Here is a 12,872-nt window from a genome sequence, read left to right as displayed (position 1 = left end):
CCCGAGCACCAAAACGATATCCCTTACCCCGATTGGGCACCAGCACCAACGCACAGGACATGACGGTGCCCGAAGATCCTCACTCTTCTGTGCTGGGCTGGGCGGTGCATAGGCGATCCTTCCTCTTGCTTGTGCTGGGCTGGACTGGGCCTTGAGCATTTGTGCATGCTCAAAGCCTTCTGGTCTCGATCTCTCCGAGATTCTCAGATTCAAAATCTAGGAGAGAGCGAGACCAGAAGGCCTTGAGCATGCGCAAATGCTCAAGGTCAGCCCAGCCCAGCACAAGCAAGAGGAAGGATCGCCGATGCACCGCCCAGCCCAGCACAGAAGAGGGAGGATCTTCGGGCACCGGCATGTCCTGTGCATTGGTGCTGATGCCGGTGCCCAATCAGGGTAAGGGATATTGTTTTGGTGCTCGGGGGAGCATGTAAGATTGCAGGGGGGGTGGTATGGAGCAGCGTCTGTAGCCTCAAGGGGGGGATTGGAGCAGCGCCGGTAGCCTCAGGTGGAGGGGGTTGGTGGAACGAATCAAAGCGAGTTTCCATTCATTCCTATGGGGAAACTCCCTTTGATATACGAGCAATTTGGTTTACGAGCATATTTTTGGAACGAACTATGCTCGTAAACCAAGGTTCCACTGTACTTCAAAACAGGCATTGATTTTGTCTATCATCATTGGGTTTTGGAATTTCGGTGCTATTTGAGATATAGATATGTGAAAGAGATTGATATTGGACTGTTCTTACTTAGAAAATAGAAAATATGATCATGAATTTTTTAATACAAAATATTTTGAGAGACGATAACTACAGGCTTCAGCTGGTTTTGTAGAAGAGCTTTTAATCTTATAGACATTGTCATTGGATTAGAACATTAACCAAAAATTTTAGCTAGCCACATTTTTGATCAAGCAGTATACAACATCTATTCACTTCTGGTTCTCTTAGTAGGAAATACAATACAGAATTAGAGTGGAGAGAAAAATCAATCCTCAACATCTCCATAAATCTGGAAAACCATTTGAAATCCTTCACAGAATAAACTAGAGAATAAAGGACATTAGTATGTTTCATGTAAGCCCATAAAGAAATAGGGTCTTAAAATCTCCATCAGTACCATCACACACACAATGCCAGCAAGTCAAAAAAAACTTTAAAAATTTTTTTTTTAGAAATTAAAAATTAATACTTTACATTTTTTTAAAAAACTCCAAAATAAGCAAAACAATTGTGCTCTTGTCTTCTCTTCCATGAAGTTCCCATGGATCTCCAGTACTGCAAGTTATTCATAACTTAGCAGTTTCAACTCTCAAAACCATTCTCATATCATTTGTACATAACTGTCGCTGAGAAGGGTACCTTGTTTCACCACGAAGGCTGCTTCAGGGGACAATTGTTAATGGGATTTGATATACCACCTTTCTGTGGTTTCAGTCAAAGCAGTTTACACTTACTATATTCATACAAGTACTTTCTCTGTCCCAAGCGGTCTCGCAATCTAAATATTGTACCTGGGACAATGGAAGGTTAAGTGACTTGTCCAGAGTCACAGGTCTGCCTGTTTGTTTTTTTCAATGGCACAGATATTTTGTGCATATTACACACACAAAATATCTGTCTTATAAAGAAAAAAAAATGAAAAAAGTCTCCCGCTGCTGATGACAGCCCTCCCCAACAACCCCCAACAAACATGCCCCCCCCCACCGAACCAAGCCATATTGATTGACACCCCCCACCCCCAAAGAAGGAGGAGGACGGCTGCGTCTTGTTGGGGAGGGCCGTTACCGGCAGTGGGGAACTTTTTTCATTTTTTTCTTTATGGGACAGATATTTTGCGTGTGCCATAAAAAACAAACAAACATAAAAAAAAAAAAAAGAAAATGAAAAACTTTTATTAAAAAAAATAACAGAAATGTGCGAGCAATGGAATCCTTTACATCTTTCTTGGTGGGGAAGAGTCCAAACAATTAAAATGATGATATTGCCTGTGGTTTGTTATCAAATGAGTATGATACCAATATTTTTTCAGGGGTCATTTTATAAAAAGTTAAACAATATTCTTACAAAATTTGTTTGGTTTGGGAAAAGACCCAGAATTGCTTTAGTATCTTTACAAAGACCAATTGTGGAGGGAGGGGTAAATTTTCCAAATTTTTATAGGTACCATCAAGCCTATATTCTAAGACAGGGTATGTATTGGATCCTCCCAGCTCTCATGGAGAATGTACCAGATTGGCTATATCTAGAATGGCGGCTCCTGTTCCTACTACATCCAGAACATCTAATTAGTATAAACATGCCAAGAAGATATAAGGATAACAGAATTTTATTGGATACTTGGAAGAAGTTAAGATATGGTAGTAATCTATCACCAGAACCAATTGCTAAATCATTAAATCAATCAATTTGGGTAAACTCCAGGATCAAGATTGGCGGATACAAAATCGTCTGGAAACAATGGATAATTGCAGGTATACGAACATTGAATGATGTTATTTCAGAAGGAGCAATGCTTAGTTTTTCACAATTGCAACATAAATTTGGATTAAATAAAACACAATATTTTAAATGGTTGCAATTGAAGCAAGCTATTCAGGCAGGGTTCCCTGAATGGAAAGCTCTTAATACTCAATATAGTCTGCAGGTTCTATGTTTCCAGGTGGATTTTTTGAGTCACCAAGCCGCAAAATGGTATAAATTGTTAAATGGATTTTTAAACAAAAAAAAGAAAACTGGACTTAGGGATATTTGGAGTATTGAGATTGGTCAGACAATTTCTGAATCTCAATGGCCACGATTTTGGTCCTGGAGATTAAGATCTACAAAGTCAGCATCTATGAGTCAAACTTGGTTGTTTTTGTTACATAGAACTTTATGGACCCCTACGCGTTTACAAAAAATAGATAGTACTAGATCTAATAGATGCTGGCATTGCAGAGTAGAAGTCGGGACATTAGATCACTTAATTTTTTTTTGTCCCTGTATAAATGCATTTTGGAAACTAATTTGGCCCCAAATTAATGAATTACTAGAAAATCATGTAGGACTCTCATATGATACTATACTATTTGGTACAGCAATGAGAACTCAGAGTCCGATTTCAGCAAACAATAACAAACTATTATTAATATTGACAGGGGTCGCCATGCAACAAATAACTCAAAATTGGAAGGACTACACCAAATTAAATTTTACATTTTGGTGGAATTCAGTTTGTCATATATACAAAATGGAAAAAACAATAGCATTACAACAGGGAAATATTCATAATTTTAAGAAAATTTGGGAGCCATTGACTCGATATTCCAATGATCAGGTTTCATAGCACATTAGTAATGGATATATTAGATTGGGGAAGGGTGGGAATGTATATTATATGGATTTAAGAAATGAAGAAAGGGGGGAGGGTTATATTTTATGTGATAAGATGAATTACTTGTAATCACAATTTTTCATGTATTAATTGAAGTTTATATAAAATTAAATTATTGTAAGAATGAAAAATTTATAAAAAAAATATTTAAAAAAAAACTAAAAAAAACAAACAAACAGGCAGACCTGGTCTAGAACAATTGGTTTTTATAATTGGTAAAACCCAAAGCTAAATAACCAAGCAATGTTAGTGCATCAGTCGCTTGGCTATTTTGCATGGGGTTTTACTAATTTGCATGGCCAGATTGGAAAATGGGTGACCGATCAGAAAACACACGGTGGGCCATTTTGTGCATCGGGTCGGTTATCAGCGATCATAAAGCTGTGAAAACAGGTTTAGCGACGATTGCTGACTTTAGTGCATCCCCCCAGATAGTTTCTTATCTTCTCCAAGAACAACACTGTGGTAGGAGAAGTAACATGTTTGCTGAACAAGTATATTCATTGGACATTTTCTTGGTTTGAGGCAGGTTGGTGTTCCTCCTATAGAGAAATTTAATTCCTGGGGTGGATCTCTATCCTTGGGACATCCCTTCGGTGCTACTGGCTGTCGCTTAGTAATGGCAGCTGCTCATAGGTTGAAGAATGAGGGAGGTCAATATGCCTTGGTGGCAGCTTGTGCAGCTGGTGGGCAGGTAATATATGCATTACTTCATTTTCCTTCATATTCTTTGTAACTGATATGTTAACATGTTATTCATGTTGATGTAAATTCTATGTCCTAAGTTAACTTCCAGTATCTTTTTTTTTTTTAAGAGGAGCAAAGGATTGACAGTTAAATACATAGAACATTGTGTGCTGTGCATTGAAGACCTGCATGTTTTTGTTATGACAATAGGATTTAATCTGTTTCTGAATCCCATTCTGCAAGGGAAAGTAGTATGGATGAAAACATGTTTGTTTATGTAGAATCTTTATAGTAGGACTTCCTGAATCTGTCCTAGGGACCCCACAGCCAGTTGGGCTTGCAGGATCTCCAAAGTGCATAGAGAGAGAAGGGAGACTACCCTTGCCCAACGTAGAAAACAATATACAAAAAAAGGCAGGATCTCCACAATGAATATGCATGAGTTAAATTGCTTATGGTGACCTCCAAACAAAAAGAGGCACTGGAGATGTCAAAACCAACTAAGTGGTCAGAGATCCTTTATTAGCAGTTTGTATCAAGGTTAAAAACACACAAAAAGCATTTTGCTTGTTTTTAACCTTGATACAAACTGCTAATAAAGGATCTCTGACCACTTAGCTGGTTTTGACATCTCCAGTGCCTCTTTTTGTTTGGATTTTGTTTGTTTCAAGGCTTGGTACTTTCTTTTCCCTTTCTTATGGTGACCTCCAGCAGATGTAGGTGTAACTTGTGCATAATTGTTCTGGAAATCCAGAAAACCTGACTGGCTGTAAGGTCCCGAGGACAAGTCTGGGAAGCCTTGCCTTATAGGATATTTCTATATATATATATATATATATATATATATATATACCAAAACCATGCCCAGGCTTAAACTAGGGTTCTAATCAATAAAACTGTAATTATGCCACATCATCTTAAATCAGGATTCAACATGTTAAATTAAAGTAACACAGTACTGCAAACTGATTTACACTGTAGTATGTAATACTGTGCTTCTGCCATGATAACATGTTCACTGCTGCTTCAGCATACAATGCACACTGCAGTGGGATATATTTTATTTCTGAATAAATTCACTTTTTTTCTGGGCTGAACCCGTGATTTGGCCTTGTTGTCATAGCATAGGAAACTTGAATTTGGGTCTTATGTGATGGAGCACAGACAAGTTTTAGAAATGATGCACTTAATCTCCAGAAGTGCTATCATTACCTCACCCATTTTATGAGAATGGGGGTCACAATTATATACAGAGAGGGAAAGGACAGCATGCTATCCATTTCCACATTAGGACTGGACATTACTCAGAAGGATGTTGACAAGCCGGCTGATGGGTAAGATTACAGAATTGATTAACGTAGATTCTAGTGCAACAGGCACATCATTCTTGAACACTCGGGTACTCAGTCCCTTCCTGCAAGATTCTATCTAGAGCGCTTCATTAGCATTTTTTTCACCCCACCTTACATCACTTTGGGCTGGGTGAGATAGTAGAAACCTGTCTATTCTGCTTGAGTTTATTTTTCCTTTAATTTGGGTTGTTTTTTTGTTGTTTTTTGTAATCCGATCGTGAGGCTTTTCAGTGCTGCAGAGGCTCCCAGCTTTGGGACATCTCTGGCTGGAGAGCTCACACTGTCAGAAGTCTGTGCACCCACTTGTCCAGCCTGCATAACAGATAGGGAGCTCAGGGACTGTTCGCTTGGGAGCAAGGCATGCCCCAGGTTCTATCCACAGTGGGCTTGAGCACAGGTTGAGTGGCTCTGTGGTGTTTTTCCACCCCCATCTGTGTGCAGGAGTTCTGGTAGGGGTTGGGGGTCTCAGGCAAGTTGGGTCTGAGAGGCAGAAGAAGCAAGAAGTCCGGTTTCAGGCTTGTTTGAGGCAGAAGATCTCCCATTTCTCTAGCTGCAGTTTCAGCCCAGGCAGCTCCAAACACATGCATGGCACAGTGAGTACAAGGCTGACAGAAAATCAGAGGGGGGATCCTTAAAAGTAACTTTTTTTTAGGGGTGTGTTGGAGCTAAAAATAGGGTTCCCTAACCCTAAAAATCCCTCCATACAGTTTTTAGGGTGGACATAGTGGCCAAATTGGATACCGAGCTTGAATCTTCAGTACTTGCACAGGCTCATCTGTCCCACCCTAGGTTCCAGGAACTGCTTTGATACTTCCCGAGTGTTCAAGAATGATGTGCCAATTGATTAGGCACATCATTCTTGAAGCCCACTCTGTCAGATATTCATTAGACTGCTTGCGGTTTAACACGTTCATATTACCAGATTCCTTATTTCTGTCTCCTGTCCAGTACAGTCGGGATAGGGGGAACAACTGCTGTTGGGAAGAGACCATGAAGTATTGTTTTTTTCAGAACCCTAAGACAGTGCAATTTGCACTCGGGAGGTGGCTTGTTCCCTCCAGCTCATTATATAGTTAACCCCCTCCTTTACAAAACCGCGCTAGCATTTTTAGTGTTGGCCACCGCAGTAACAGCTCTGACGCTCATAGAATTCCTATGAGTGTCTGAGCTGTTACCACTACGGTCAGTGCTAAAAACGCTAGCACGGCTTTGTAAAGGAGGGGGTAAATGTTTAAATGTGCATGATTATTTCATGCTTTATGTTACAATATGAGCAGAACAGACTTGTTTGCAGGGGAGAGTCCTCGCACCCTTCTCATGTTTCCTCTCTAGGGCTGACCATCTGCTTTGATACAAACTGATGAATTACAGGACAGCCCAGAGTGATTGGAGCCGGTGTGAAAATATGCTAATGAGGCTCTCTACGCAAAATCTCGCAAGAAGGGATTGATTACCCAAGTGTTCAAGAATAATGTACCTATTTACTATAAAGAAGATTTTTGAGGTAGGTACCTAATCTTCCCTTAGGCCCAGATAGCTATTCAATCGCTGTTGGCCAATTCCTGGCCGATTTTGAAACAGCAATTGATTCACTATCTTTTTTGCAGCGCTAAAGAAGTCCTTGATTGGCTCAGGCCCTTCCCAAGGGAGGAGGCCAAGTCGCCTGAGCCAGTCGTGGCCTAAGGCCTGCATTCGCATTGCGGCCGGGGAGGAACAGGAGGATTTTCTCCTGCTTCCGTTGCTGGAGGCCTGCGGAGCAGGAGGGACCGAGCACCCCTCCTGCTCACAACTTTTAAAGGTACATGAAGGGGGGTAGGCAGGGGTCGTTGGTGGGGGGTTCCAACGGCAGAAACAAGTTGGCATCCCTCCTGCCTATTCGGGCGGGGGTTCATCGTTGGATAAGTTCAGGGGGGGAGGGGTCCCGAAAGCAGAAGGGAGATGGCATCCCTCTTGCCATATTCGTGCGGCCGGAGCGGCTGATGGCAGGAGGGAATGGGAATCCCTCCTGCCATTTATGAGGAGGTTGCATTTGTTGGGGGGGGGGGAGAGGTGGCGGTTTTTTGATAGGTTTGCCTGTGTTTTATTCTCTTTTTATGGGGCAGATATTTTGTGTGTGTAACACACGCAAAATATCTGTGCCATGAAAAAAAAATGAATAAAGACCTGTCAAAAAAACCGGCAGACCTGTCGGTAACACAGCTACCATTAAGATACAAAAGACATAAGCCTTCAAAGCATCAGACCCGTATCTAGATCTTTTATAGCAAAAAAAATGGGTCACTAAGATGATCAAATATATCTTTTTATGATAAATTAACAAACAGATATTAATTGTCGTCACAACTTTCAAACTGTCATAATTGCTTCCTAACATTAACTTCTACTGTCCATCTTTAGCATACGTACTCGTTTTCTCTCTGAGTAAACTAAACCAATGATGGGCATATCATAACTATACAGGGTCAATCTTCAGAACCTCTTATGATTTATATATCGTTTCAAATCCCCGTCTTGTATATCTTTATAATCATTTATGCCCACCACCACCTACCATCCCTCATCATGGGATAGGAGGGAGAGTAATGTTCTATTATGAATTAAGAACTTAAGAGAGAGCACAAAGAGTACGGTTAAATGGTCAATATTCTCAATGGAGAAGAGTAACTAGTAGGGTTCTCCAGGGTCTGGGCTGGGGCTGCTGCCTGTTAACTTATTTATCAATGATCTAGACATGAGAATAACTAGTGAGATGATTAAATTTGCTGATTACATAAAGTTGTTAAATTACAAGAGGATTATGAAAAATTGCAAGAAGAACTTGCAAGACTGGGAGACTGGGTTCAAAGTGGCAGATGATGATCAATATGAGCAAGTGGAAAGTGATGAATGTGGGAAAGAAGAACCCAAACTACAGCTGCTTAATGCAGGGTTACACATTAGGAGTCAACACCCAGGAAAAGGATCCTGGGTGGAGGTGTTGTGGATACGTTGAAACGTTCAGCTCAGTGTATGGCAGCAGCTAAGAAAGCAAATAGAATTTTAGGAATTATCAGGAAAGGAATGTATTGTTCCATGGTGTGGCAGCACCTCGAATACTGTGCACAATTCTGGTTACCGCATGTCAAAAAAAGTTATAAAGAATTAGAAAAGGTACAGAGGACAGCAAAAGTGATTAAAGGGAAAGGCAGCTTCCCTTTGAGGAAAGGTTTAAAGCGACTAGGGATCTTCAGCCTGTAGAAGAGGCAGCTCAAGGGAGATATAATAGAGGTCTATAAAGTCTTGAGTGGAGTAAAACAGGTAGACATGAATCACTTGTTGACTGTTTCCCAAAATATTATGCCTAGGGAGCTTGTGATGAAGCTACTAAGACGTAGATTTAAAATAAACTGGAGAAAATATTTCTTCACTCAGCGTGTAATTAAACTCTGGAATTTGTTGCCAGAGAATGTTAGCTTAGCAAGGTTTAAAAAAGGTTTGAATAATTTCCTAAAACAGTAAGCCATTATTAAGATGGGGAAATCCACTGTTTATTCCTAGGATAAGCAGCATAAAATCTATTTTACTCCTTGGGGATCGTGCCAGGTTCTTGTTACTTAGGTTGACCATTGCTGGAAACAGGATATTAGGTTTGATGGACCTTCGGTCTGTCCCAGTATGGCAACTCTTACGTTCCATTCCCTATCACTCCCTTCCCTTCATTCTATATGCATTTCTTCCTTCCTTCTGTATGCACTTCTCTCCCCTTCTCTTCCATCCATATGCAAACATTTCCTCCTTTCTTCCCTTCCTTTGCATCAATGTACATTTCCCTCTTTTGTCTTCCCTTTCTTTTACTTTGTGCAGCTTCTCCCCTCCCTCTTGTGGATCCATCCTCTCTCCTTACCTCTCTATCCCCAATTCCTTTTGGGTTCAGCGCTGACTTCCTACTTCTTTCGGTCTTATTCCCCCCACCCCCAGTGTTCACCATTACTGCATATTGCAATTACACAATTACATCAGGCTCCGGCTGACAACCCCGAAGCTTTCCCTCTGCTGTGTTTCTCCCATGCGATAACAGGAAGTTGTTACAGAGGGAAGGACCCCCATTCTGACCCAAGAGTGCCTGTTGTAATTGCGGCCAGTAATGCTGGTAAACGACACAAATTAGGAGGGGCTGGGGGGACAAAGAAGTAGGAGGCCACTGCTAGACCCTGAAGGGGACAGAGGGAAGTAAGGATTGGTGGGGCATATGTGTTGATTATGGGCAGGCACAAGGCAGTTTTTTTAGGGCGGCACTCCCTCCCCTTCCCTCCTCTTGCCCCCCCTTGCTCCCTCCTCTGTAATGACGCTTATGATTCCAACCCAGATTTTGAAAAGGAAGCTTTATTTTTATTTATTTATTTATTTATTTATTTATTTTTTTTTTTGCAACTCTTCACACCAGATATACAGAAATATACACAAGTGTATGCACTCCCTAGCTCTCTTTTCCAAGTTGTGTCCTGCTGCTTGTGCTCCTTCAGGCAGTGTCCCCATGCCCAACATATGTTAAGAATTCTGCAAAAAAATCCAAACAGTTGGCAATCCTAGTCTCCTGGTTTCTGAGCACATCTGGACCCTAGGCACATGCCTAGTTTGCCTGTGCCGTGATCCATCTCTTAAGAATGTGGTAGGGAAAGGAGAGAGAAGATTGAAAGAGTGGGGAAAAGGTAAGAAGTAACTAATGTTAGTGGGTCAGACAGGTATACCATGTCAGTGTGTCATGTTGAGCTTATATGCAAAACCATAAAAAATTAGAATAAAAAAGTGGTGTCATTGCTATAAGCAACCTTTGTTGCTAAGATGACCACCCCTTCTAGTCCTTGACAAGTATGAAAGCATAGCTACCTGGAATGGGGGGGGGATTTAAGGAGAAAAATCCTTTTTGAAATTGTTCCTTTTATTTTCTAGGGACATGGAATGATTGTGGAAACATATCCTCAGTAAGATGATAAAGCACCAGTGGAAGAACTTGGAGCTGTTGTGCAGCCCCAACCCTTGCCATTCCAATGCCTTAATAAACATTCAGAATGGAAAATTTCTAGCCCGTAAATATCTTTAGTAATCTTGTCAATGATTTACAATTTACAAAAAAGATTATCCTGGAACACTTGGTTGATGTGCCTTATTGACTTCTCTGAGAATTCTGTAGTTTAACCAAAGCATAGCTATGCTCCTAATAAGTATATGAACTTTAGAAATTGTGTGAGCCATAGCAGTTTGAAAGAAGCCAATTTTACAGTTGAAAATCACACTTTTACAGCAATTTTTGTGTGCACTCACTAGTTGAATTAACTTCACATGTACTACTTCCCAACTGATAAATTTGCCCTGCAAAGGAAAGACAGTGCAAGGCATAAGTAGTGTCACGAACACACAGTAGTTTAAATGCTATTGTTTCCATTTATGAAGCTACATAAACATAACTATGCTGACTATAAACTTTTTCTTTTTTTTATTGTGGAGCTGCAGTTTTTGCATAGTAAATTTAAATTAAGGTGTTCATTATTGAGATACTCTAAATAGGGATCATGCTATTGTTGTCCACAAGCTGTTAATCTAAAATAAATACATACAATAAAAAAATTTTGAGAACATTTGTGACATGGCAATGTACAGAAGATGAAGCATGGGTGGTGGTTTCTTCAATTCTCCCAGTCAGGGTTAAGGATCAATCAGAAAAGCTCACATTTTAGAGGGAAATTATTGGCTGCATAGATGATGGGACATGAGCATGTCTGCTTTTTGGAACAGTGGAATGATACTACTCCAATGGCTGCTGTGTATCGAGGGCTAGGTGGTGATCAACAGTATCAAAGGCAGCAGATGGCTCAACAAGGATGAAATAGAGTAGAGGCCATTGGATCTGGCTAGGTCATTAGAGACTTTAACAAGGGCAGTTTATGTGGAATGGAGTGGGCGAAAGCCCGTTTAAGTGGGTCAAGAATAGGCAATGGCAGTAAAAAGCATGTTCAAGCAGCTTGGATAAGAAGGTGAGGTGGGAGATGGGGCAATAGTGGGAGGGGGATGTGGACTTTAGTGAGGGTTTTTTGAGGAGAGGTGTAACAATGGCATGTTTAAAGACATTGGGAACAGTTGCAATGGAGAGTGATAGGTTGAAGATGTGACAGATAGGAGGGACCACAGTGGGAGAGAGAATGCCGAGTAGGTGGGTGGGAATTGGATCAGAGGAGCAGATAATGGGTTTGAGGAAGGAAAGAAGATGTACAGTTTCCTCTTCAGTGATTTCAGAAAAAGTGGCAGGGGATGAAGGGAAGTTGACAGAGTAGGCAGTTGGAAGGAGGGTGGGGGTAGGTAACCTGGTTGAGAACTCAAGGTGAATCTTGTCGTAGAAGAACTCTGCCATCGTCTGAGGGGAAGTGAAGGTGGAGGCACTTTGAGTAGAGTGGTAAAGAGTGTGGTAAAGAGACAACGAGGGTTACAGCTAAGAGAGTTAATTAAATGGGCGTAGTATTCTTGTTTGACAAGTGAGAGAGCAGACTGGAAGGATGTCAGCAGGAATTAGAAATTAGCATGTGTGCAGAATTTAAGCCAAAGATGTTCAGCACAGGAATGCAAGTAGTGAATGTTGGGGGTCAGCCAATGCTGGGGTTTGGTGTGCCTTACAGGACATGGGAGGAGCGAGGGTATCGATGACAGCTTCATTGACAAACTTGTATATCACAGTAGTTGAAGGGACGGATGAGACAGTAGTGAAGTGGGTGTCAGGGTCAATCAATACCTGAAGGCTCTTAAATGTATAGGTAGTGATTGGCTGGGTTGGGGTGGGGAGAATAATGAGTTGTAAAAGTTAACAGATGATGGTCAGAGAGATGAAGAGTTGAGGTACAGAACTGGGTGGTAGAACAGTTGGAGGAGAAGACAAGGTCAAGGCAGTAGCCATTCTGGTGTGTAGGAGTGGTGGAGCACAGCTGGAGATCGTATGAGGATGTTAGGATGAGAAACCAGGAGGAGTCAGAGGGGTCATCAGCATGGATGTTGAAGTCACCAAGGATGAGGGAAGGAGATAAGGGTTTGAGAAAGGAGAGCCAGGAGTCAAAGTCGGTGAGGAAGGAAGAGGGACTTATCTAATCTTTTATTTGTGCGTCGCTCATACCTATGCTGGCTCAAGGCGACTTAAAGAGGGGAGAGAGGAGGGAAGAGGAAATGTAGGGAGGGGGGATAGGGGAAGAAGGAGAGAAAGTGGAAATAGGAGAGGATACAGGAGATTAAGTGTCTAATAGATGGGTTTTCAGTTTCTTCCAGAATATGACATGGCTAGGTTCAGTTCTGGTCATTTCTATGAGGTCGTTCCAAGTTTTTACTCCTAGACTTATCAGGAGCTCAGTAAATGACTGCTACTTGGAGAGGTAAAGGAGCAAAAAGATGGATGGAGTGGACTTCAAAGTTGAAAGAGCAGTCAGATTGAGGTGGAGAAAGGGG

The 12,872-nt window shown here is 41.3% G+C and overlaps 1 protein-coding gene across 3 annotated transcripts in view; it reads left to right on the top strand.

Moving 5' to 3' along the window:
• Positions 1-11,026, top strand: part of HADHB (hydroxyacyl-CoA dehydrogenase trifunctional multienzyme complex subunit beta) — a 131,946-nt gene extending 120,920 nt beyond the window's left edge. For all 3 annotated transcript variants that reach the window (XM_033937946.1, XM_033937947.1, XM_033937948.1), the window contains exons 15-16: positions 3,902-4,066; positions 10,341-11,026. In XM_033937946.1, coding sequence (XP_033793837.1) covers positions 3,902-4,066; positions 10,341-10,376 — 201 coding nt within the window. In that variant the 3' untranslated portion in view covers positions 10,377-11,026. The remainder of the gene's footprint in view (positions 1-3,901; positions 4,067-10,340) is intronic.
• The last annotated feature ends 1,846 nt before the right edge of the window (positions 11,027-12,872 follow it).

This window comes from Geotrypetes seraphini, chromosome 3 (assembly GCF_902459505.1).
Source record: "Geotrypetes seraphini chromosome 3, aGeoSer1.1, whole genome shotgun sequence".
Lineage (NCBI taxonomy): Eukaryota > Metazoa > Chordata > Amphibia > Gymnophiona > Dermophiidae > Geotrypetes > Geotrypetes seraphini.
The sequence above is the reverse complement of the archived record's forward strand: the minus strand, read 5'-3'. Positions and strand labels throughout refer to the sequence as shown.